The 27,526-nt window shown below is 44.8% G+C and overlaps 1 protein-coding gene and 1 long non-coding RNA gene across 4 annotated transcripts in view; one reads left to right on the top strand and one right to left on the bottom strand.

Annotated features, from left to right (window-relative positions):
* Positions 1 to 4,403, bottom strand: part of LOC127604512 (ephrin type-A receptor 7) — a 107,419-nt gene extending 103,016 nt beyond the window's left edge. For all 3 annotated transcript variants that reach the window (XM_052071620.1, XM_052071621.1, XM_052071622.1), the window contains exon 1: positions 4,203 to 4,403. In XM_052071620.1, coding sequence (XP_051927580.1) covers positions 4,203 to 4,281 — 79 coding nt within the window. In that variant the 5' untranslated portion in view covers positions 4,282 to 4,403. The remainder of the gene's footprint in view (positions 1 to 4,202) is intronic.
* LOC127604529 (uncharacterized) overlaps positions 1 to 27,526 on the top strand; it is an 87,260-nt gene that overhangs the window by 20,825 nt on the left and 38,909 nt on the right. The gene's annotated exons all lie outside the window — the stretch shown is intronic.

The raw sequence follows: 27,526 nt of genomic DNA, 5'->3' as shown, positions 1-27,526 counted from the left end.
TATGAGGCGCACCTTCAATAAATGGCCTATTTTGTCTTTTTTTTCATATATTGGGCGCACCGCTTTATAGGACGCAATCTACAATGCATCCACTAGATGGAGCTATGCTCAACAAAACGCCAACAGAACGCTCAGAAGTCAGTAAAACGTATTTGACTCATTCATACCAGCCCATGCTAGACCAAGTCTGAAAAGACGTTTAAAAACGTCTTTGGGAGTGAATGAGTTTTTAATAAAGCAGCTATACAGTTCACTTATCCAACAGCAAGTAATAACATTGACTGGTTAGCGTTGAACTCTCTTATCGCTGCTCTATGTCCATGTTCAACTGCGAAACCGATCGCCTTAAGTTTGAACTCTGCGTTGTCAGCACGTCTCAAACAAGGAGTCATCATTTTGGGGTTGACATATTACCGAAATGACCACACACAAGGCACATCGGATTTTAAGGCGCGCTGCGAGCTTTGAAGAAAATGGAAGGCTTTTAGGTGCGCCTTTTAGTGTGGAAAATACAGATGTAAGGTGTGAATCTTTGAAGTTATTTGAGCAATTACTGCAGTGGACTGTGGATTGTGCCACTGCTCCTGCCTTTAAAGGGGGTGAAGTGATCTACAAAGCTGCTGGCAAGAAACAAGAGATGGCTCATGCATATTGGGAAGTAACTAAAACAAGAAATTCGATGCACAAGTGTGGTTATTGGAAATCAGCGTATTACTATGAAGAGACTTTATTAAAAAATAATAATAATAAATAAAGATTCAAAACCCAACCTTAGATTTGGTTCTCATTTCTCTACTGTTTTTTTTCTTCCCCCGCCCCCTTGTATGTGCATCACGTGTGCTACGGAAGATAGAAATGCATATATTCCGGGGCTAAAAATATTCCCACAGCGGGATGATTTCTGTCAGATGAGAGCAGATAGCGAGGCTTATGGAAATACGCCGCAGCAGAGATGTCCCCATTTCGAGAAGGAAGGACGGACGGACGGCTGAGCTGCAGGCTCACCTGTGCACCAACATTCGACAGTGAAAACTTAGCTGAGGCTCAAGCAATTCCTTGTTGTCTTAAGATTTTGCCTGTTATGTCAGCAAAGGAGAGGAATTCTTTTAAATAGGATGGAAGGCCTGCAAAGTCGAACATTTCAGACTTTGGCTTTATCTTGGGTGCTTTAAGCAGTCAATATACAATATATATTTTTAAATATTACACCGTATTTTCCGCACTATAAGGCGCACCAATAAGTATTCAATCTCAAAAGCTGACACTGCACCTTATAATCCGATTGATATTCGGATTTCTTGGGACGTATTATTTGAAATGATCTGTAAAGCGCTTCGTTCCAGCTGCAGCGGTTGTGAAGGCTCTATGTCAATAAAACTGTATTGTATTGTATTCCCTTTGGCACAGCTCCACCCAGTGGAGGCATAAGGGAACCGCAAGCCACTATTGTAGCTTGGAAAGATGCACCTTATACTCTGAAGTGGTTTGTAGTGCGGAAAATAAGGCGATTCTAAATCGTTTTTCATCCTAGGGAACTGGAGGTCCACAAGTATCACCGAACATTCTAGTGGAAATTAAAGTTTCACTGCCCCAACAGCCATCCTGGTGGAAAATGAGCATCCAAATTCACGTGACAGGGAGAGGATTGGGCCGCATACCCGTACTGTATAATAAGACCGCATGTGAACAACAGTGCATGCAAAGCCCAGTCAAATCCCTCAAATTACTCCGACATGACAACCGAGGAATCATGTCACAAACCAGTCACACGAACAGCACGGACCCAATCTCGCCAATCCTTGCCCTCACTGTGTGCTTATTGTTCTGCAACCCGCTCGCCTTGCGCGGAAGGGATGGATGGATGGGTGGGTGGATGGATGGAGGGAGGGAGGGAGAGGAGGGAGGGCAGGCAAGGCGGCATGTGGAAGTAAATGAGAGCCCGATGAGATGCCAAGGCCCATTAGTGGTGAGGTGTGAGGAATGGGAAAAGGAGCCTGAAAGGGAGGGGGAGGGACTGGATTGACTGTGTTGGGGGCGATGATTGCCGCCCGGCTTGCCCTGCGAAGCTTCACCTCGGCTGTGTTAGTTTGCGTTTGTTGGTTCGGCCTTACATCATGCAGCGGGCATGTCGCAGAGAGTAAGAGAAGAGGCAGAGCTTGGATCCAAGTGTAACAAATGGAAAATGTCTTGAATTGATTACATTTTTTTAAAAATTTGGGAGGGGGGTATCTATGCAGAGGAGCAAGAAGAGGATATAAGCACTATGGGGTCAATTTATTTTCTTCGCGGAGCAGTTTTGCAAACCAATCGTTTCATCTGCGCAGCAACTTTCTAACTTTGTGTTCACCTCCAAATAAAGTTTTTCTACGAAACAGCAGTTGACACTCAAAAACACTGGTGTCAAACACAAGGCCCGGGGGACAGATCTGGCCCGCTACATCATTTTATGTGGCCCGCAAAATGAAATCAAAGATGGCAACTTTAATGATGCTTGCTAAAATCTCTACCAAAATTTAAAATTCTCATTTGTAATAAATGAGAGTGATACTGTAAGCATGAATAAACTTCTTGACTTATTGGTTTCAGTCATAACGGCCCTCCAAGGGAAACGAACTAAAATCTGGCCCGTGACAAAAATGAGTTTGGTACCCGTGCTCTTGAGAATTCTATCAGGTTCGCCGTCAAGCTCCATACTACTGATACTGAAGTGCAAACATATGTTGGTTGAGAGTGCGTAAAAGCGTGGAAGAGTGCCGGTTTGATTGCTCTTCCCAACGTGTGGTTCCACACGTGCGTGCCCAAGAGAGCCCTTCGGGCGGCAGTTCGGAAATTGCGACTTCAATGTCTTGCGTGCGAGCATAGCATGTTCCGTATGTGTTGAGAGCGTGCCTGAATTACAGTACATCCACAGTTGAGACACGCATGATGGGATGCGATTCCATCCCAGAAAGATTCAATCGTGATGTCTTAAATCAGAAACGACGCACAGCCGTGTGATTGTGAGTTCAAGTGGTCAAATTGCATCTTACCGGGCGGGAGGTGCTTGCTCCACATACGGCACTTGCAAAAAAACAGCAACCGCAAACATATTGTTAATTTAATTACTAGTGGCATCTCAAATCAATTCGTCAGTGATTGAATTTGTTCAATTATTTTGATACAGCTCTGTGCATGTGTTGGATCTTAATCGATGGCCTTAGACTCAGAACGTCTGTCATCCGGGGCATGCACAAGTGTCGAGACGCAATTTATTCAAATTTAGCTCAATGCGACGGAATATCATTTCAAAAGCTTCAAAAATAAAGTGAATTAGATTGAAAGTGCACATCACGGCTTTCTATTAAAAATGTAATATAAAAAAAGGGAACATTTTTAACCCATTTTAACTGAAGCCATCATGCCCCCCCCCCCCCCCCACCATCCCCCTGGCAATCTTCAAACTGGCTAGAATCACCTTGTTGGCTTTGTAAGCACTGCAACATCCCTAAGAGTAATTTCAAATAGCTTTTTTTTTTTAATTATTATTTTGCACTGCGGAACCGAATCTTGTTCCATCATAACAAAGTGCTAAATTGCAGCAAATTGGAACCACCGCAGTTTCGGGCAACCATGATACCACACTGGGGGGAAAAAAGTGCCTTAAAGTATTTCAATAGGGAATAAACAAGGACAAACAAGAGCAGCCAACGCCGCATCGGCCGGTGAGAAGACAAAGAAACCAGTTGCACAAAGATGCGGTGATCAAATCAAAGCGTGTAATTGGTTTTTGTTTTTTTTGATTGAAGGAACCAGATTTGGCATTTTAATCAATTGCAATGAACAAAAAAAAAATGCATCCATTTCAATTGAAACATCGTGTTTTGATGCGCCGCATATATTTGCTTGCTGTGGTCTTTCTGCCAATGTTAAAACTGTCAGCAACAAACTCATTCCAGTCGCTAGTGAGGCTGAAACGCTTTGAGCGCACACAGCACAACATGCGTAAAAAGCTGCGTTTTAGACTCTTGTCCACAAATGGCATTTTCTAAAAAAAAAAAAAAAAAAAGGCATTGCTTCAGATCGCATCCTAATTGCTCAACATATCGAGTGGATGCACCTGCTTTCTCTAAAAGAACAAGCGGGCATCTGTCTGTTGCTCAACACGCTGCAAAACACCAGTTTTGGAGCTCCCAAATGAATCAATGAAATCTATTTCTACACACCTTCCTCCGCGTGAGAGTCTTCCACCGGGTTCAGCAATAAAATCCAAAGCACCGTAATCATCGTCTTACGCAGATCCATGTTTGTCTGGCCAATTTCGCGGGGCTCTTGTCATCTCTGTCCAGTCTTGCCCGCGCGTAAAGCTCCGCAGCAGAGGCGCACTCCCGAGGGCTGCTCGGAACGGAAGCCGTCTGGGCAAACAATGCTGAGGCGGGCGCACGGCTTATTTCATACTTCGGGGGGAGGGACTTCAAGGGGAGATTGACAGATCAGAGGCACAATGACGAAAGGACTGAAGCCGAGCGTGCGGGAGCTTCGACCAATCACAGGGCGGCAAAGGGAAACGTTTGCGCCAGGTGTTCCCACTATACTTGAGTACTTCGCAGCATGATTTCTCTCCAGTGCCGCTGAAATGCACTCATCAAGAAAATGGAGGAGCTATAGAAAACCGATGAAGGATCTAAATTAACACAAACTGTCTCTGAACTAGGGATCATTTAAGTAGCGGGGGAAAAAAATATAGATTTGTAATTAGCCGCTCTTTATACATTTCAACAAAATCTATGTATTTATTCCTTGGCACCCAAACAGAAAAGCAAAGTTTACTTCTTTGACGTGTTTTTTTTTTTTTTTGCAGGCAGATTTTATTTTCACCTCCACCCAAGTGAAAACACCGAGGTTGTATTTTGATTGACATACTTTGCTTCTCAATGATTTCCATTCGCATTTTTAAATGAACTTTGCCAATCAACAACACAATCTCGGGAGTCTATCACGACTGTTGCGCGACTTCTTCCCTTCCTCATGTGAATATTGACCGAATGCTACTTGAAGTGAGGAGACATTTTTAGCAGATTCTCCCCAGCGAGCAAATATTATTGAGCATCTCTCTCAGCTTTCCTCGTGCCTCGAGAGAATCGGAGCAACGAGACAGTTAAAGAGATAGAGAAGAAAATGCCGTTGCAAGGGTTTGCATCATGTGACTACGCTTCCATGTTGCCCACTCCGTCTCTTGCTGTCATACCGACACAACTCATCCTCCAAACCTGGACCATTAGAAATAATACAATTATAAAATCTTCTTCCACAGCTGCCATTTACGAGCATTTTGCACACGTTTGGCCACCGGCCTATGAGTGGAATAAATAAAAGTCTATTAATAAACTCCTTTTCAAACAAAACCCCTAAAGGCTGAGCACATGCACATCCCCCCCCCCCAATTTTTTTTTTTTTTAAATTGGCAAATAGGCATTCATTCATTCATCTTCCGAGCCGCTTGTTCCTCACTAGGGTCGCGGGGGGTGCTGGAGCCCATCCCAGCTGTCTCCGGGCAGTAGGCGGGGGACACCCTGAATCGGTTTCCAGCCAATCGCAGGGCACACAGAAACGAAAAACCACTCACACTCAACCTAGGGACAATTTAGAGTGTTCAATCAGCCTGCCACGCATGTTTTTGGAATGTGGGAGGAAACCGGAGCACCCGGAGAAAACCCACGCAGGCCCGGGGAGAACATGCAAACTCCACACAGGGAGGCCGGAGCTGGAATCGAACCCGGTACCTCTGCACTGTGAAGCCGACGTGCTAACCACTGGGCAGTTCTCCTCCATTTTTGCTTCCTAAGCAACAGCACAGTCCATTATTAAGGTTGTGACCCCGGCACCGTTGGATCGCTCTTCTATCTACTCTATCAAGCTCACATTCGAAATATCAGCTGGCACTCATGCTCAGATGATGGGGCCCCTCAGCCCGACTGAGCCACCCCGGTGGGCGGACGCGTGGACGCCGATGAACGCAGTCCTCTAACTTAGTTGTGCAGAGGCGAAAGGACCCTCTCATTTTTTTTTTCTCACAGCCTCATATTCATTCGACAAACACTTGGTTGGGGATTGGTTTGTACCATTCAGCCATCCATCCCGAGCATTTATGGAATGTGCCGCGTCCGCTGTCCGGAATGTTACAGGAGCTTTGGTGGGAGGAAATGTGAGGTGATGAGAAGTTGAACGGAAACGAAGGCATTGGTAAAGCAGATGATGCCTTGAGCGGGTGTTTCATAACAGTTGGATACAAGTCCCAGATGAATTGCACCATAGTTGTTATTTCCAAGCGGGGAGCCATTAAACCGCGAGTGGTAAAGTGATGTTTAATGTGCCTTTTGAAAGAGCGATATAGACTGTATATACCGTTCAGTCCACTTATAGCGCACACACACAAACACGCTTGTGAGACAAATATGGAAAAAAAGAGCGATTTAAATTGGCACAGGAGAGCGGGCGTCACTTCACTGCTTTAGTCCGCTGGGTTTGCGGTAAATTTCTCATTGGCTTTATGAGATGAATCGCTGTCAAAGGCATCGGTCGTTTTCACACCGTGGATTTCTTGCAACGCTTATTTCACGTGATTTGCACAAATGAGTGCAAAACGTTTACGCACGGCTATGGATTCTAAATCGCAATAGTAGATTTGATACAGGCGTGCCACCTACCGTGTGAAAGTCACGACGGGCGGTTTCAAAGTTGAGTTTATTTGTTCGCATTCATCACATTTGAGAAACGCCGATAAAAACGGTAAAGAGCCGACGGGGAAATTACTGCTAATGAGCCCTGGTGACTAAATTAGTTGTGGGTTACAAGAGTGTCCTTCGAGGTCATATAAATTTCTGAAATTGCGCTCGATAAAACGGTGCACGTCCTTTAAATGCACTTAGAGCTGTTTTTTTGCTTGCAGGTTTTTTTTTTTTTTTTAGAGTGACATAAGGCATGATGACGGTTCGACTTCCTGTTTAACGATTCTGGCATTGAGTTGCACTCTCCAAAACGTGCAAAGATTAGGGGGTGTTTGACTTTGGAGTTTTTTATTATTGTTATTATTATTTTTAATAATAATAATACATTTTATTTGTGGGTGCCTTTCTAGAAACTCAAGGACACCTTACAACAATCAGTTAAAATCACGAGTACAATGTTAAAAACAACATCGAATAAGATAAGAAAAAATACAACAAAATAAATAAATAAATAAAATAATGGCTTTTTTTGACCGCCGCACACAAATGAAGCTTCTTGTCTTTTGGGTGTGGGGGGGGCGGCTGGTCTTACGGCACACCGTGCCGTAGCCTGGCCTCACCGTGAAAAACACAATGTCACGAGCACAATGTGAGGCATGTCTTTCACACTATGTAATTAAGCAGCTACCCGAACACAGGGGCACACGGTGCTTTGATTAAATTAGGGATGCTCAAATCAAAGTAAGTTTAATATTATCTCTTGTGTTGCAATTACGCCGTATAATTCTCTGTTCGCCGTAGTCATAGAGACATGAGGAGTAATCGACTCTCCAACCCTCCTAACACTCAGCAGATATGAATCATTCTTTGGTGCACTCTCGATAAGTTCGCAAAACATCATTAGGGGGAAATCTGGAGTCGAGACAATAAGCGTAAGAAAAGCATTGAAACAAATTGATGGAACAAATGTAGGAAGAGATTCTACTTGAGGGTCTTAAGAATCACATATTAGCGTTTGGATCATCATCTCGGAGGAGACGAATTCCTCCACGGGGGGGCCCCGAGAAGTTGCTGAATTGTTGGCCGATATCAGGTTACTGAGAGGCCAACTATAAATAGAGCAAAATCAGGAATGGCAAGTGTCACTGTTCATGACCTGCAGTTAGCTGTGCCCAGACCGTGTCTAAAGTGAATTCAAATGTTGTGTTTGGAGTATGGCTGTATCATCCATAAATAAAGGTCAGGTACAATTTCATACAAATTCTTGACTGGGTTGTAGCTAACCAATTTGAGGCTCGTATCGATTTCATTGTTGGGGCCACCGTAGCCAAGTTGCATAGTTGTTAAGAGGGCGCCGCTGAGGCCGTACAAATGTACAACCAAAATTGCATGGCCGGCAAAAGCATTAAAAAAAGTCACATGGATGAACATTTGATTTGTTGTGTTCAAATTCCATCTTATGAAAACTCGTTCACTCCCAAAGACGTACTTAGATGTCCTTTGAGACGCCATCTGTTCATTCTCAGGCACTTATTTATTGAAATTTTTCCTCTTTTTTTTCCAAGACTTGGATTTTAAAAAAAAAAGGGTCTGTAAATGGCTCTTACTGAATGAGTTTCAAATACATGCTGCATATAGTAGACAGCTTTTTATTTCTGATCCAAGAGCAGATTCTTCGATACCGTATGAGCTATCCGTCAATCATTTTAAGGCATTTGCTGAGTTACTGTTCCGGAACGAGTCAAGTACTTTCTGATATGCATGGCCGGGTTGAAGCGTTCCGCTATTTGCAAGTGCACAATGCAAAAGAGGGAACGTCAACATCCTTTAGCTCCGCCTGTCAACGTCAAGCGTGCGCGCTGACGAGGCCCAATTTTGTTGGGACAACGGCACATATTTACATAATTGATTAGGGCTACTGCTTATGGAGCCCGCGATGAGCGGAAGAGAGGAACAAACACCACTGTGATGACATTTGTTCTAGCGAGAGGACTGCAAGCTGTCTGTGAGATTAGCAAAACGTGATTAAGGTGAGCAGGCCAAAAGATGAAGAGCTAAGCGTATGCAAATCCAGAGTGGAATATTCATGTTCTCCTATTGGGGTCCCTCACTTTGGGATCTCTCCAGGCGAGTGAATGAAAAAAAAAATGTTACTCAAACTTTCCTCTGAACTCTTTCTACCCTCCGTTGCCATTAAATATGTAATACTATGCTGCATGAAACCGGATTGGGACTACAGTCACAGATGAATGGTTTTTTTTCTTTTTTTGTGGGGGTGGGGGGATCTTGTTTAAAGCTGTCGAATGTTAGCGCTTCCGTTTTGTTTACAAAAAGAAAAAGAAAAAAAAACTCACTTTGTAGCCATTCTGCTTTACCCATCCAATTGATCCAAAAACTAAAAGAAATTAGATTTTAACGTTGTTTGGGAGAAGAAAATAAGCAACGTGATGTAGTTGTTTCCTCAAAAGGCCGATGGAAATATCGTTCCACATAACTGTTGTTTACAGGCTCCCTCAGAGAAAAAAGTGGTCTCCAAAGGACGAGCTACAAAATAGTATACGATTTTGTAATGCAAGGCACCGCATGTCGGTTATGCACAACTTTGTTTGGTTGAATTGTCAATTTCATGAGGTCCCAAAAGCCTTCCCCCCCAAAAGCTTTCCACGACTGGTTTACATGACATGTGTAACTACGACAGAAGCTTCCATTCGATGGCTGCTTAAATTTCCAATGAAGTGGAGCTGCCTCCCACTTTTGGAGCAAAATCTGCATCAAATTTTGCTTATTATGTTGCATTGCTATTATGGATAAATTAGAGTTGATTGGCTCTATTGAGGGGCCATTGTCAGTGCTGCTTAAATTACGGAGGCTTTGTTTCTCAGCCTTCCTCTTTCTGATGATTAAGAGGCATTCTGTAAAAAAAAAAAAAGGGGGAAATAGATCAATAAACCAAGGCCGTGGGTAGCAAGTTCTTCAACAGGAAAATGACCCATAACACACCTCTCTAAGCACGCAATAACGGCAAAGGACGAAACGCGAAACTGCTGGTGACTATCAGCCCCGATAAGAATTGTATTAAACATGTGAGGAACATTGATTTCCTCTTTCTGGTGCACTGACGCCTCACAGGATATTTGTTTAAATGATTCACTGTGAGAGGTACCGGGTTCAATTCCAGCTCCGGCCGGCCTCCCAGTGTGGAGTTTGCATATTCTCCCCGGGCTTGCGTGGGTTTTGTCCGGGTACTCCGGTTTCCTCACACATTCCAAAAACATGATTTAACACTCTAAATCAGGGGTGCCCAAACTTTTTGGATCGAAGATCTACTTTTCGATCAACTAACCTCACGGGATCTACCCTTACCGGCGCGCGCACGCACACACACACACAAATTTAAGATTTACCTGCTTTATTTTATCTTTTAAATATTTTTTGGGGGTGAAAATGAGACTGATTAGTGTGCAGTGTATATTAACACAAAAAATATATTACTAACATGTACAAAGACACACAAATGGTTGTTTGTTTTTTTTCTTCTCGACACTCCTCGGATCTACTTGGGACCTGTCTTAGATCTACCGGTAGATCAGGATCTACCTAATGGGCACCCCTGCTCTAAATGACAGGTTTCAAACTCAAGGTTCGGGGGCCAGATTCGGCCCACCATGTCATTTTATGTGGCCTGCTAAAGCAAATCGTTGGTGTCAACTTCCATGATGCTTGCTAAAATCTGTACCGAAATACCAAATTGCCATGTGTCCGGCACCCCCCCCCACCCCACCCCTCCTCATGACCCTTGTGAGGATAAAGCGGTTCGGAAAATGAATGAATGATTCACTGTGACTAAAGCAGTAGCCCCCATGTTGCGTTCAAAGTCAAGTCTAACCTGATGGGACGACAAGAGCCCTGGTAAGTCTTCATGTTCTCTGAACACCATATACTTAACACACCAACATTGTTCTCCCCCACACTCACAATCTGCCTTGATATCACATTACCTCTCCCGCCACGGGCCAAAACATGAATCTTCATTCAGAGGGATTTGGACAAAGACAGAGAACAGTAGCAAGACGACACCAAGAAAAAAAAAAACTGCACTGAGTCAGTGCTTGTAATATGATTTGTCATTCCCTCCACTCGCTCTTTGATGCGATTAAAGGATGGGGCGGCAGCCGACGGTGTCAGCCGAGATGGTGGCCCGAGATAGCTGCAGCTGAGCAGAAACCAGGAAGTGCTTGGCCCGCCTGCAATCTGTCTCTCCTGAGTCGGATAGATCAGCTTCGGGGAAAGGTGACAGCTCCAAGAATTCTCCACGAAGTGGTGTGCTTCTTGGCGGCATTTGTTCTTTTTTTTTTTTTGCCCTACAATATAACGGCGTCATTTCAAGTCACTCTCGAATGGATGCAGTGATTAATCAGTCCATCCCGACGCATAATGCTTGTCGCATACATCATTTTGTGTGGTCATGGCGTGTCCTGTGGGGAATGAAGCGTCTGCTGCACGGCAAATTTCCAAGCCTTTTACAGTGGTCCCCATCTGTCAAACAGCTCCATTTCTTCCAGGTTCTCATTAATTCTGCCACCTCAGCCCCCAATATGTAAAGATGTTCCACATTCCTATACAGTACACCAACTGTTTAAGAATAGAATTTGTTTTTTTTAGTAGACTTTTGTTACGTGCCATCGCACAGTCTACACATCGTATGAAGTTTACATGTTGATAAGAGAGAACAAAAACAAATGTGACATGGGGGGGGCACTTGGCATGCGATCGTTTCATGACATCGGCTGTCTTTTATGCTCACTTCAAAGCACGATTGAAACTTCGACAAACAATGGGCATAGCCAATGCAGGACGTTGTGGGTGGCAAGTGACTTTGTGAGGACGCACGGCTCGTGATTGGCTAAAATGGAGATGATGGTATGCGCAAAAAAAAAATGCATTTTTTTGTAGTTCTTTGAGTTATCAGGGTTATGAAATGCATCTGCAACCTGGCATGGGGGTGGGTCTATTTTTGTCTAAATGGAAGTGTCCCGTAATTACTTTTGGGTTTGACCTCGAACCGCAAAAACTAGTTTGATAAATATTCAGCAAATACTCTCCTCACAAAAACACATCCTTCCTGATTTATTCTATTTTATAGAATATTTGTTTCGATTTATCTTTGGAAACATATTAGCTTGTACACAAGCTAACAAACTCCAATAATATACACACGCAATGAGTGAGGGTGGAATTTGAAAGAAATGAAAATAAAAAAATGAAATGGAAAAAAAAAGAAAATTGAAAACGTTTTCATTGTATTCATGTTAATAGTGTAGCTGATGTCTTTTTAGCTACGCGTTTTGATAGCTTGACGAGCGTCCGTAGACCGCGTGCAATTCAACGAGACAAGCTCTTTTTGTTGCGTTTCGATGACAATATTTTACGTCAAGTGGCTGTCAGCAGAACACCATTTTTTTTTGGGGGGGGGGGGGGCGCATGGGAGGGTAATATCCTCTTTCAAGGAATCATTTACAGTACAACTCTGACGCTTGATTCTGATTAGAGGGAGTGTACCTAATTTTGTGGCACGCTAGTACATGTCTTGAAGATCTAATTGCTTTGCAATCCCCCCACAGGGGGGTGAGTGCTATGGTGAAAGTGGATGGATGAATAATGAATCCTCTTCGACACTATGTTTAATCCTCGCAACCCCCCTGTGAGCTGACCTCCAGTGGTAAAGGCACGCTTACCATTCCGGAGTAAGTTTTCTCTGTACTTTCTACCTCCCTCACACTGATGCTCCGACCCCCCCCCCCCCCCCCCCCCACTATATCCTTTCTACACAAATTGAGCCGTACAAGATTCTACAGTCCCAACAAGCATTGGCGATGAAGTGCTCTCCATTGCTCAGAAATACCAAAGCACTGAACATGCTAATGTGCGCGCGCTTTGTTTAGCTAACATGAGTTTCATATTCCAGACTTCCCTCTGCAGTAGAGAGATAACGACTTGGCCAAGCACTACAATCAACAAGCCAGAGAGGTCATAGGCTCACCTAGGAACACAGCAGACAGAAAAATGCTTATCTCTCCCTATCAGCATGTCAACCACCCTCACCTCCACCTCATGCTCCTCTCCCACCTTGCCTTTAACCACTTTCCTCGTGCCCTTGCCTCCTTCACCTCTGCGAGATGCGCACGCCTTCCGATTGCTATTCCATCAGAATGCGCGTGAGGAAGAATTGCGGCGAAACTATCTAATCCAGTAAGAATAACAAAGAGGTGGGAGGAATCGCATTCTCCACCTGCCATCTCTGGTCTTGGCAGGAAAATAGCAGGCATCCCGGTGCTGGGATAAACTGTGATAACTAATAGCTCAATCTGTTCCACGTCTTCATCTGCCATTTTACTTTTGCTCACAAGAGCAAAGCCCCCGAATTATGATTAATGACAGCATACCTGCTCAGGTATTATGGCAGAGCCCTCCAATTTAAATATTCACGCACAACAGAAGGATCATGGGGTGCTTGATTCCTTGAAAAGAAAATCCAGGAAAGGCCTTCAGTCATCCGACAAGTAATCTGTACAAAAACAATCTCAGCGGGATTTCAGGGATAATTGTGAATATTTGCCAGGCGAACACCCGGAGAGGAAAAAAAACAAAGTATTCTTAATTTGTTTGTATTCAACTCATGTCAACATGAAAATACATGTGCCTTTTGGTCTTTCTGATTATGTCACATAAAAGTATCCTCCCTGTGACACTGTTCAGCGGGCTATGTGAGGGGTTAATAGAAAAAACATCTAAAAGAGTATTTATTCGTTTTTTTTTGTTGTTGTCTTTTTTAAAAATTTCCAGCTTTTTCTACGGGTTCAATTCCAGCTCCGACATCCCTGTGTGGAGTTTGCATGTTCTCCCCGGGCCTGTGTGGCTTTTCTCCGGGTACTCCGCTTTTCTCCCACATTCCAAAAACATGCATAACAGGTTGATTGAACACTCTAAATTGTCCCTCGGTGTGTGACTGTGATTGTTAATGCTCATTTACGTTCCTCCGTGTGTACACTTTGCAAAGATTTTCTCCTGCTGACACTTGCGACGTACTAACTGAGCTGCGCAACGGAACAAGTCATCGACATGGACGCTGAGCATTTGTCATCCGTCAAGGAGTGATGACAGACAGACAGCCTGCCGTCATCACCTCACGGGGGCTGTCAATTTCATTACTGCCGTCTCCCGCTCTTCCTTTCCTGTCTTTTATCTCATCTTGGGCCTCACGCTGACCTAAATAGCTCCTGCAGCATTGCGATGAGTTTACGTAATGGGGAAGAGAAGAGAGGTCACGGGAGGGTGGCACAATCACAAACACACACACATACAGGAAAAAACACAAAAAAAAATTTGAATATCCCATCATTGCCCATAAAACGCACGGACTTGCGCGCGTGCGCGCACACTGCACAGTCAGAGTAGCGCGGGGATGTTTGAGGAGGAGGTGGAAGTAATCTCAAATGAATATTCTATCCCAGCAGTAGCAAGCCATTTTAATTATCAGCACCTCCCCGGCCCTCGGTGAGGTCTACCCGAGGTAAATTAGCCTCAGCAAACATCCCGTCTTCCACCCGGCCAAATTCAATATATCGTCAAATAGAGCTCAGTGGCCACCCGAGCGCACGCAAACTAAGACGTGGCGTGGCGCGCGCGGGACACAGTTGAAGTCGACAATTTTCTCCGTCCCAAAAAAAAAAAAAAAAATGACCGTGAATCTTTTTTTCTAACAACGATCGCAAGTTTGACAGCCGCCGACACTGTTGTTTTGATCTCGCGTGGCGAGATTTCCGTTCTCGCGAGACGAGATCGGCGGGATCGGCCTTCAACCTCGCGGCAAGCAGACGACTGCCGAGTTGTGTCACATTAAAACAAGTGTGGCGAGCGAGTGTTGCGAAAGTTTATCGCAGAGATATCATCAAGTTGACTTTGAGAAAGCCGTGCATCATTGGAAGCAGAGTAAAAGAGAGGAGAATTTAGGAACTCAAAGACTGAACCATGGGATGAAATAAGAACCTATTTCTCAGCAAATCTTTTATGCCAGAACTATCCAAAATTTTCCAGCATTTGTTTGTAAGAAATCAACCCATTATCAATGTAAGTCAAGTCAAGTCAAGAGTATTTATAGAGCACTTTCAAACAGCCATCGCTGCATACAAAGTGCTGTACATTGAGCGATTTAACATACACAATAAACAGTAAGACGAAATGGTAATAAAGGCGGTAAAAGGCACCAAGCAGTAAAATCATGCTGAGTCGAACGCCAAAGAATACAAGTGAGTTTTGAGGATGGCTTTAAAGATGGGCAGTGAGGAGGCTTGCCGAATGTTCAGTGGGAGGTCATTCCAGAGAGAGGGACCAGCAACAGAAAAGGCTCGATCCCCTCTGAGCCTCAGTTTATTTCTTGGTACTTCTAACAAAGACTGGTCCACAGACCTGAGGCGCCGGGCAGGTGTGTAGGGGCGGATGAACTCAGAGAGGTAAGGTGGCGCGAGATTATTTAGAGATTTGAAAACAAAGAGGAGGATCTTGAAAATAACTCTAAAATGAATGGGGAGCCAATGAAGGGATGCCAGAGTAGGAGTTATATGCTCCCTCTTACGAGTACCAGTCAAGATGCGAGCAGCGGCATTCTGGACCAGCTGGAGGCGCTTAATGGAGGACTGGCTGACTCCAAAGTACAGGGCATTACAGTAATCGAGCCGGGATGTGACAAAGACATGGATTAAGGCCCAAGTTGAGACCGTTGATTTCAAATAAGTACTGTATATTGTTGTTGTTTGTGTTATTATCATATCGTCATGTCGCCAGTGACCGGAACAAATGGAAGAGACTCGTCGCCCAATGTTCCAAATAGGAATGGGTGGAACTAACAAACTAACTAAATAAATAAAATAGCAATAAAATATCAAATCTAAATCTATAATTAAACCAAATTTTCCTTATGGCTCTAACACTAACAAACCCCTTCTCAAAACAAATGTTAAAAACCAAAACACAAAACGATTCTAACCCTGGCCACCAATCAATTGCAAGCCACATGCCGACGAGCACCCATTCCACTTGACGAATTTACCTCAAGGCAGACTTCCTTTCTTTGACCTATCGGATAAAACAAAGCGCAAACGGGCATCGAGCAAACACAAACCTCAATATTTCCACCTCTCTCTGTGTGCCAAGTGCTCACCCGGGAGCGATGATGTCCGCCTACCCCTGAGTGGCGCGACTACATTTAGACCTACTAATGAGCTTCTCCCTGGTTTTTCCTCCAACTCCGCTACACTTCTAATCACAAGGACATCCAGAGTCTGATCTGCGGAGAAGCCGCCCGCTTGGCAGTTGATTACCATAATCAGGACTCATACGACAGGTATTTAATTAGCCACCCTCAAGAATAGAGGCCTGGAAAGTGTCCACCGTAGGCTCGGTGAAATTATTTTACAGGGAAACTCATTCATTACTACACGGACCTTTTGAAGAAAGGTGGAAATTGCTCCCGACTTTCATTTCCATGGTTAGAATTCGTTTTCTCACCTGACCCTTTCGATGGGGCCTTGAGCTCCAGCCGCCGATCCCAAAGCATCTCCTGAAAATGAAAAGAAAAAAAAGTTGCAGTTGATGCGTCTTAAGAGTCTCTGTCGGTGTCGAGTGCCAAGATGTTCAACGCGAGCCCACACACGCAAATCGCTCCGGCCAATTAAAACAACCGTAAACAGAAGTTGACTGCGACATAACAGCCAATAACTTACGGAGAGTGCTAACTGCCTGGAGCTGTTTTTTTGTTTTTTGGTTAGTTTTTTTCCTCCTCAGCTCCCAAGTCCCTCCTACAGTTGCGGAGTCCGATACTTACAATTTGACAGGCATGAATGTTTCAAGAAGAAGAATGGCAACAAATACTTGTGGTAAGCACCAATGCAAAAAAAATAAAATAAAATAAAATAAAAGAACATGACAAATTTTGACATTCATTTTCGACAGTAGGCGGCCCGGTAGTCCAGTGGTTAGCACGTCGGCTTCACAGTGCAGAGGTACCGGGTTCGATTCCAGCTCCGGCCTTCCTGTGTGGAGTTTGCATGTTCTCCCCGGGCCTGCGTGGGTTTTCTCCGGGTGCTCCGGTTTCCTCCCACATTCCAAAAACAGGCGTGGTAGGCTGATTGAACACTCTAAATTGTCCCGAGGTGTGACTGTGGGCGTGGATGGTTGTTTGTCTCTGTGTGCCCTGCGATTGGCTGGCAACCGATTCAGGGTGCCCCCCGCCTACTGCCCGAAGACGGCTGGGATAGGCTCCAGCACCCCCCGCAACCCTAGTGAGGATCAAGCGGCTTGGAAGATGAATGAATGAATGAATGAATGAATGAATGAATGAATGAATGAATTACTACCTGCTGATATGAGGAACTACCCATCGTTTACTTGGAAATTATAATACAGATACAAAACTGATACGACATTTGAAGCGGCATGCAAATTGCTGGCAAGCTATCCCAAATGACCCCCCCACCCCGGTCCTCCCTTCTCTTCAATGTCAGCCAACATGGGCGGCAGCTCATCGCAACGCCACGCAGGGCGAGTAGCAAAGAAGATAGGCGGGGAGGTGTGAAATATCGCCGATGACTATTACAGTGTGCTTCACATGCGGATGGTAATGACTGGCAAACGTCAGCGCCGATGTGGGAGAGCAAACTGCGTGGCGCGGACAATGGGGGGCGCTGAGCATATATCGAGTCACACCAAGTATTTACCTTTCCACAGCAGAAAATGGTTTGAAATGATTGATTGCATCATGGATAATCTTTTAAAGTGGAGGCAACGTCTCTTGACTTTCTGAGTACGACGAGGTTTCGACACAGTCACAGTTGGCACGTGAACACAAGCCGTCCCTTGAGTGCAACGGATCATCTCAAGGATTGTTTGTTTGCATGAGTCGGAGCGCGTGTGCCGAAAGCATTTACTCTCAATCCCCCCCCCCCCCCCCCCCACTTTGCGTAATGTCTCGTAAACCTAAAAGGACAAATCCAAAGTCTCATGCAGAGTTGCACATTCTCTCTATGTTTCTTTTTGGACTTTGTTTTGGTGAAATACATACTGGGCGTTGATACTTTATGGTCATGTGACAACAAAGCAAATGTCAAAATTGACGCGAATTGACACAAAATGCACACCTTTACAAAAAAAAAAAAAAAAAAGAGTTTGTTGGGCTTTGGGGATTTTAGCAGCATTAAAGTCTTAGAAGCACTTTTAATGCTCTCACTGGGTTGTGACACGCTACTTTTTAAAAGGCTGAAAATGAGGTCGCTGATCACGACACGGAGCAAAGCGAATTCTTGCACGGACTTGTGATCTTAGATTGCCCGCAAAAAAGTTACTCGTCGTAAGCCAAAAAAGGAGGTTGATCTGCATTTATTCGCATTTTAGCTAGATTACGCAAAAACATTGAACCTTGTGAACATGCTTTTTGACATTTAAAATCAAGCTCTGTGTTCTTTTTTTTCCACTTGTGTATGTATAATTAAATATGTTCTTATATATAATTATCGGAACTCTTAAGCAAAGGAAACTTTCTGGTTTCAGAGAGGAATCAAAATTTGCAGTAGGAACCAGAAGTGGGATTGGAGAACTCGAAGACTTTCAAATAATCCCGGATAATCCCTGGTTGACAAATCTTGGTTTAAAAGAAAAAACAGCATCTGGACAAATTCACAGTCGCAGCTTTACAACTTTCAAGTTTTTAACGATGTTGCCAATTTAAAGGAAGACCCTAAACAGTACACGCAATGGAAATTTTATGTAAGGCTGGAAGGGCAATTTATTGCTCAATTAATTTAAGTTTGAAAAGTTGCAAGAATTTTTTTTTAAAAACGGGTCCTATCTGTGAGCCACGGATAACTTTTAATTATGCATCTGCTTTAATCTACAATGGGAGTCAATTATGGGAAACGGAGTGGTAATTGACTTGATTGATCAGTTTTCCCTCCGGTGAAGACGGAGGGGTGGGGGGGGGGTCAGTGACAGGACATCTAAAGAGAGCCCCCTTAGGATTTCGTTTGGAAAAAATAAAGGACAGCCTTTCATCTTGCAGAGCACTGAAAAGGGCCACGGGATGGACGGACTAGACCTGAAAGAGAGCTTGAAAGAAGACTTTAAAGGAGCACAAGATTGCACTTTAGGTCCCCCCCCTTTTTTTTTTTTACCATTCAAAAAGAGAGCGGGGGTGTTAAGTGGGAGCACAACAACCGCCTCATTATTTCTTTCCTATCAGGATTGCAACTCTTCTTCTGCCTTCGCCCACCCACTCATGTTTTACAGTCATTAGCACACAACGCAGCGTCAGGTCGACAACGCGAATCCCCAAGCGCCCGGGAGCTCGGATGCGGCTCTTTGCTTTCACCTTTGTCCCCCCCCCCACCCACCTCCACCCCTTCCGCTTTCCATATTCTTCTCTCACGCCCTAGCCGGCAACGCGTCCCGTCCGTCGGTTAATCCCGCGGGCTTTTAAAAACCTATCAAGGCGCGCCGATTTTTTTTTCCTGCACGACATTAGGATGGAACTCTTCTCATTAACGGCATCAAATAGCGAGGGGGAATAAGAGAGGAATATTTTTTTGTTGTGGGGGGGCAACAAAGAGCAAGAACATATAAAGGGGTTTGTAGATGCTAATGGTTGTGTTGACATATAAGATGACGCTCCAAGCACCTTGTTATCCTCTGCTGCAGCTTTTATGGATTGTTTGTATGTGTGGTGAGCTTACCCCCCCTCCCCCACCAAAAAAAAAAAAAAACAAAGTAGCAAAGAGGGCGCCTCTGGGAGAAATGTATACATTATTAAAAACTATTAGCTGGGCAGGAGGGGCAGGCATGGTCTGTGATATGAATCACTATTTTTTGTTTTTGTATTTAAAATGCGGCCGTGTGCTTCAGACAAGAGGAAACTAGAAAGAAAAGATGAGGACGCACGCACACACATCGGGCCCCCGGAACCTCGCAATTATCCTTGAGCTGATGACAAGTGTGTAACATGCTTCCTAATCACGCGTGATTCCTTGTCATCTGAGGGATCGCGCAGTAATCACCGAGTCTTGTTTACACAAAATGAACCCAGTTCCCAGATGTATTAGCAACCTGACATCAATGACCAACCATCGCGCTTTTGCCTATTAATGGGAGCCGCCGTCTCATTTGCAGTCCGTTTTGATAACATTTCAAGGGGAAGTCCGAAAATTCCTTCACAATAATATGTTCTACGCAAACGGTATCCGAATTCGTATTACGTTTGTCAAAATGGCCGCCTTCTGAACTGGATAAAAAAATTGTTGTTGTTTACACCACAAGCCAATAAAAGGGCAAACTGTAGCTATTATTTACATTTCGTATCTAGCGATGCGCTTCCTTTTATGTGATGGGCCGCCACAGCTTGCCAGATGAGACAACGGCGCGGTCAAGCCGAACAGTCCCACACTTGCCTAACAGTCCGTGTTGCGCCAGCAGGGGTGTCAGCTGCCCTGGCACCCCCCCTGCTGTTTTACTGGAGTGGCTTCATTAAAATGAAAGATATGCCCCAATGGCTGTGTTACTTTGATTATTTGTTTCTCGTGCTCCCCTCGATAAATATGTTTCTCGCTTTCCCCCCGGGGCGCTACCTTTGCAACAAACTTATGATCTCGACGTTCATAACCTGTCACCCCGGGCAGACCGCCACGCTTTCCAATTTCTCCTGATCTTATCTTGCAAAGAAGCTTGACCTTTCCAAAAAAATATGACACACGCACACACACACACACACACACACACACACACACACACACACACACACACACACACACAAACACACACACACACACACACAGTTAAATCTACTTGTATGGCAGATTTTGTATAAAAATGTTGCTCTGTAAATTTTAGCTGCAGATATGGTACAACCCCAAACAAAGAGTGCAGAAAATGGAATGGATGAGGGATTTTTCATTTGTGGAGCCAAGCGCTAACCACCTAAAATTTAATTATCGTGATGCACCAAAAATATTGATGCACAAAAACGTTTCTTTGATCATTAGTGTGGATTCAGAAGGGATGGAATGCACTAAGTATAGACTTTTTTTCTGAAGCTAGAGAACTAGTGTTGATCATCTTTGGCTAGCTGTTTGCATTTTTGATTTTCTTCATATTTAAAGGGAATAGGCGGCCCGGTAGTCCAATGATTAGCACGTCGACCTCAAAGTGCAAAGGTCATGGGTTCGATCCCGGCTCCGGCCTTCCTGTGTGGAGTTTGCATGTTCTGCGTGGGTTTTTTCCGGGTACTCCGGTTTCCTCCCACATTCCCAAAACATGCACTCGGCAATGTCAACCATATCCATACGGTGAGCAGATTCCAAAAGAGGCCAAATTCAGCTGCCTTAACACATTTGGCTGGGTACCCCCTACTGTACAGCCAGTCGAGGCTAAATCCCCGACCCCCCCCCCCCCCAATCTAAAATAAATCTTTCCCTCGTGCAATTAGTAGCCCAGGCCTAATTCTTGTGTCCTCAGCTCCAACGGTCAACCCATTAACCCATGTAGGCCACTGCTGTGGCCGGCTCCGAAATAAGTCAGCAGGATGCAGCTCGCAGGCTTAACATCGACAAAATCCCCTCGCACATCAATGTGTTTTACAACGAGCAGGCTCATGTATCTGTTGGCACAGCAGGGGGGGGGTTGAGACGATGCTGGTATGGTGCCAGCTGGGACCGTCAAGCCAACAAATGTGGATGTCATGATGCATATCATCCATTTTGCATAAAACAGGCAACGCCAGTTGGTTTCCCAAGCAGCGGTGTTCGTAAAATCAACACATTCCTCTTAAAGATCTGTTTGTGCTACTGTAATTGATGCCTCCGATTTCCCCCCCCCCCCCCCCCCAAACTCGCCGACTAACTTCTTAGGCTCTCAAGTACGAAAGAGTGAACTTTAAGGTTCGGTGAAATTGTGACTGGCATGTTCGTTTTATGGACTAAAATTGAAATTTGGATCTTAATGCCATGTCTATTGTGGGGATTGGAAACAGGGGTGGGGGCGGGGGGGATTTCGGTTCTCTGGCCTTTGGTAAGGGTTGAACCACAGTCGGGAAACAGTTCAGAGAAATTCAATCCCAAATTTGGCAGGTCGTTACCTCGGTTAAGTTCAGTCTGCAGCACAGGTGTCAAACTCAAGGCCCGGGGACCAAATCTGGCCCCCCACTTCATTTTATGTGGCCCGCGAAAGCAAATGAAACACGTCAACTTCCATGATGCTTGCGAAAATCTGTACCAAATTTTTTAAGTCTCATTATGTAATAAATAACAGACATATTGTAAGCATTTGCTTGTTACCAAACCCCTCATTACAGTAACTTAAACAATAGCGGAGCAAATCGTAATTATTGAACTTTTATATGGTTTCAGTCATAACGGCTCTCCAAGGGAAACAGTAACTAAAATGTGTCCATCGACAAAAATCTGCATCACCTGCAGATATTCAGCAAGTGCCGTGTTGTTCCTGCCTTGAAAAAAAACATTAAAAAGCCACCCATCCATTTCCCGGCTAAAGAGCCGCCAACTTTGTCATCTTTATTTCGTATTAGCTGAAATGGTCAGTCAAACGGTAGGACACCCTTAGCACCCACCCGAGTTAGACAAACAACTTATGCTCTGCTCGCTTCGGTTCAATAGGGCAGAGTGATAAAGTGAATGATGGCAAATAATCACGCGGCGCCAGCAGCGGTACAATAACTGCCAAGCCGCCTTGATTTCTGCGGCACCTGTTATTGAATAATGACAGAACTAAACGCAAGTTCCGCGCCGGCTGTAATTTATCATCGCTCATCGACAGCAAGCCCACCGATGAGAGTGAGGGGACGGGAGGGAGCTTGACGAATCAACGGAGGAGAAGGCGAAGAAAGAAAAGGCAGGGGGGGGTGAATGAATAATGGAAGGAGTGCAGTGTGTGTATTCCCAGCGCTCGCCGAATTACTCTCACTTTGCAGCATTTAATCAATGGCTCTCCCTCTATATTTTCAATGCTTCTCTGCTCCCCCCCCAACCCCACCACCACTCCACCCCCACAACTCCCACTGTAGCAGTTTTCATTTGTTCAGCAATATGCTGTAATATGAATGACCTCCACTCGCACACACAAACACACACACCAAAACCGGGAGAGGTAATAACATCTTAACTTTTAACTGCGAGATGAGTTTGTGGTCTTTGGAATTCTTTACATCTGCGCTCTCACTCATCCATTACTTTGGCTTTGTCAAGACAGCATCATTTATAACCGGTATTTTCTTTTTTTGGGAGCTACCTGGCTTTTGCCGTTTGTTCCCTCCAATGTCGCGGCGGCGCTTTGTCAGAAAGCCGCAAAAACAATAACCCGGCGTGAAATATGGCGGTCGCACGGAATATAAAATACGTCTAATTACGTTCGATGCATTCTCTGTTTTCAAAACACATTTTTTTTTTCATGGGTGTGAGCCCAAGCGCCGCCTCACAACAGTAAAAGGTAACATTAGCGCAGAAGGTAGCGAGGTAGCTAATAGTTTGCATTCTTGCCCGGAGACAACAATAACGAGTTTTTTTTTTTGGGGGGGGGGCTGTAATTGTGAATGGGGTGTTTCTAAATTTGCGATGCTTTATTCCCAACAGAGCTTGATTGATTGACTATCTGTGTCTTATGTCTTGTGTTGTATTATTTTGTTCTTATGCTATTGTGACTTCAAGATGGCGTCGCGAGAGTGGCTGCCTTTACAGCAGCTCCTCATCTCATAACTTTGCTGCTGTAAATTGGGAACGTCTCCATTGGGAGACGAATAAAGCTTTTCTGATGTTTATTCTGATATAAAAGCAAAGCAGCTTCGCCAAAATTGACTATGTGCACACTTTGAGGTTCCGCGAGTGATCGATGGTAGCGTTCAACCAAATTGCTTTCACGAGACTTTGGACACAGTACATCCATCGACTCTCTTTTTGTCTTGACCTTTTGAGCGTGGTAACCAACTGTCTAATAATAGGAAAATCCTCAAAATATAACCACATTAACGCGTGTATAAATCTCTCCCGTTTGTATCCTCGGAGGACCGGGAAGAGGCCATGTAGAGTTCAGTGAGGGAGGAAGATCCTCCTGCTGCTGGATTTCCTCGGCTGGGCTCGCGTCGTCTCCATCCGTGAGAGAGTAAATTAACAAGGCCGCTCATAATTAAGCAAGTTTATTAGCCCCAAGGGAGTCCCTCCGCCACATAAAAAGCCCATCAACGCTTATTTATATCGCTTTTCTTCTTCCTCTATATTCTTCAGCCGAGGAGCGTGCTATTTTAATCATGATTACAGATTGAAAAGAACGGGGCTTTTGCGCACCGCCGTTGTGTTCAACAGAAAATTCCCGTTTGTATGACAAAATAGATCGCACCGTTCATGTTAAAAGCGGCAAAAACTTAGACCGTTTCCCGCGCGTCCGTAACACGCGTGCAAACACCGCGAGCAGGTACGCACGAGTGGAAGAAGAAGAAAGCAGCAGCTAATGATGTGCTTCGGCTCGCCCCAAAAGGTTCCGACTCCAAATCGCGCCCGTCATCGCAAATCTCTCTTTCGCTTTCAATTATATATTGATTTTTGTTGTGGCGCAGTGACGCGAGGAGGCAGATCCGCCACTAATCCAAGCCGCGGATCCAGCACAGAGAACATCCTCCTGAGCCGACAAGCACAGCTCCACTTCTACCCACACTGTCGCCATCGACTACACTCTTCCCCCCGCCCCACTATGAAAAATACTTTTTCTTATTATTTCATTTCCTTTGTTGGTCAGCTGTTGTGCTTTTCGCATGCAGTCGTGATGAGTAAACAGCAAATACGGGTGTGGAATAAGAGGAAAAACGGAGTGTGCGGAAAGTATAAGGTGAAGATTCTGGAGGAGGACAAGTATCCGGGGCCCTATCGGTCATTCTAATAAGTGTGCCTTCATAATATTTTTTTTAAACAAGATATCTAATGGCATCTTAATTATTTAGTCACAAATCACATTCGTGTGGTCGAACAGTTTAAACATCCATACATCCATTTTCGGAACCGCTTTATCCTCACAAGGCTCGCGGGGTGTACTGGAGCGGGGTTACTCTTTGGGCAGTAGGCGGGGAACACCCTGAACCGGTTGCCAGCCAATCGCAGGGCACACAGAGACGAACAAACATCTGCGCTCACACTCACAATTTAGAGCGTTCAATCAGCCTGCCATGCATGTTTTTGGAATGTGGAAGGAAACCGTAGTACCCGGAGAAAACCCACGCAGGCCCGGGGAGAGCATGAAAACTCTACACAGGGAGGCCGGAGTTAGAATTGAACCCGGTACCTCTGCACTGTGAGGTCGACGCGCTAACCACTGGACCACCGGGCCGCCGACCGTTCAAACAGTTGAGTGTCATTGTGTCCAAGGTTATTCAACTTCATGAAAACAGATGAAATTCACTCAGACATTTTAGAAAGCTGAACTTAAACGACATTTCTTAAAAGGAAAAAAAAGGGAAGGTCCAGAAGTTTAATCAGACTTTCACTAACAATCAATCAGATAAAACGAAAAACCCACATGCACAAAAAAAAAAAAGTTTTAGACGTTCCAGAAGTGGTACAGTTAGAATGATGTGATTGCTAAAGTACTTTTGTCCATTTGTTTCCAGAAGCAATTAAGCTATCAAACTGCTGCCTGCCAAGTCTGACGCAGAAACACAGAGAAAGAGAGAGAGAGAGAGTTTGTTAATGGATTAAATTAAAAACACTGCACGGGTTAGTGTTAATTAGCCCCGACAGCAGTTCTAACCAGGTGATGTACTTTTTCATTTCGGGAAAACCGTTTTCGGAAAGCGTTACATTCCGAAGTGCCATCATGCCTGGCGACATATTTCCTACGCGGACCCAATTTGTGGAGAAAACACGATGACGGGGATGCTGAGCAAGAACCTTTACATAGTAAACACTTTCCAGGCGTTCATTTCGTATTTATTTTTCACCATCAACCCCCCCGCCCCCCATATGCAAGTCCTTCATGTATTGTATTTGCAGCTGCGCAAGCAAGTTGTTGCTAATTGGTGTTTGCCGATAGCTCCCGGTCAACGTGCCGATAGCCGCTTGTTGCCCAAGTGGAAGCAGGTGGACGGCGAGGCAACAAACAAACCGACTTAACTCACTTCCAAACAAACATAAAAGACCGACGGCATCTTCTCCAAACACGCGAGAGCGGAGGCGCTTCAGAGTGAGTGCGTTTACCCAAAATAGTCAATGAATGACTCGGCGGTGTTTACACCAGAGACCACCTGGTCACATTGAAACGGGGCCCGTTGTCATGGTGACCGCAACAACATCCCTGCTGGTACATAGAAGAAAGACTGGATGCAGAGTGGACGGACAAGACTCCAACATACATATAATCATCAAGATTTTGTCGTGTTTGAACCCCCCCCTCCCCCCCTCACACCCTCCAAAACCACAAACTATGTGTGTGATTTGCTCCATTACTTTGACCTTTCCTCTGTGGGCCACAAAAACAAACCCCCCTCATACACCATCCCATTTTTATTTGAAAAAATCTGTCATGAAAAGAAGTCATGTGGGAAAAGGCCATTCCTCGCTCCCCCAATTTCATAAAATAACTCCTGCAACAACATTGCAGATACAAAAAAAAAAGCCCACCCTCCATCCGCTGGTATTTGGGTTAGTACCTCACCCTCGGGATTTTCTGACACTGCTGTGTGCTCCTGTGGTGCCCCCCCTCTCCCTAATAGAAGCCACCTCAAATGTGGGTTGTAGTCAAACAGCTGCTGTGTATGTGACAGTTAATTTGTGGCCCTTGTCTTCTGCTACGCACGCACATGCAGCCTTTTGTGTAACGGTGGCATGCTGTGAGCTTTCAATTAAATCCACGGGAGAACGATTCACACGGACGTGCCGGCCGCATCTTGAAACGCGGCGCGAGAGACAATTGCGTATTTCAGTCGCAGCCTTGAACAGAAACTAGCCCCGAGTGACTCGATGCAAAAATGAGATCAATACATCGAAATGTTAGTCGTGATGGCAAACGAAAATGAATATCGTTAATGGTCCTGATTTTTTTTGTTGTTGAAAGTGTGCCTCACAAAAACCCCTGGAAAGAAAATCATTCGACCGTGCGAGAGGTCAAAATAAGACTTGAATTAATAATCTTGCGAGAAAAGTTACATTTGGTTCGTTTGGCCGGTGAGTCACTGGTGATAAATCAGTGGCACAAGAAAAGGTGGATGGATCGAATCTGCGCTATGAAATGCAACCTAAAATTGATGATGACAGGATACAAAATGCCAGCAAATACCCAAGTGTGCTGCTCGGGGTGCTTCTATCCTCACGTGGGAACAACATACTGTACATCAGGGGTGCGCATTACATCAATCGCGATCTACCGGTAGATCGCCGACTGGTCCCAAGTCGATCATGAGGGGTTAGAGGAGAAAAAAACCCAAACATCCATTTGTGTGTCCAGCAAATACCCAAGTGTGCTGCTCGGGGTGCTTCTATCCTCACGTGGGAACAACATACTGTACATCAGGGGTGCGCATTACGTCAATCGCGATCTACCGGTAGATCGCCGACTGGTCCCAAGTCGATCATGAGGGGTGTGGATGAGAAAAAAAATCCCAAACATCCATTTGTGTGTCTTTGTGCATGTTGCTCATCATGGCGTACTTGTGTACGTGCGTATGTGCATGCGCAGTAACGGGTCGATCGCGGGAGGTTGGTTGATCAAAAAGTCGATCTTCGGTCCAAAAA

The sequence above is a fragment of the Hippocampus zosterae genome, chromosome 7 (genome assembly GCF_025434085.1).
Source record: "Hippocampus zosterae strain Florida chromosome 7, ASM2543408v3, whole genome shotgun sequence".
Classification (NCBI taxonomy): Eukaryota; Metazoa; Chordata; class Actinopteri; order Syngnathiformes; family Syngnathidae; genus Hippocampus; species Hippocampus zosterae.
This window is presented reverse-complemented; position numbering and strand designations above follow the sequence as displayed.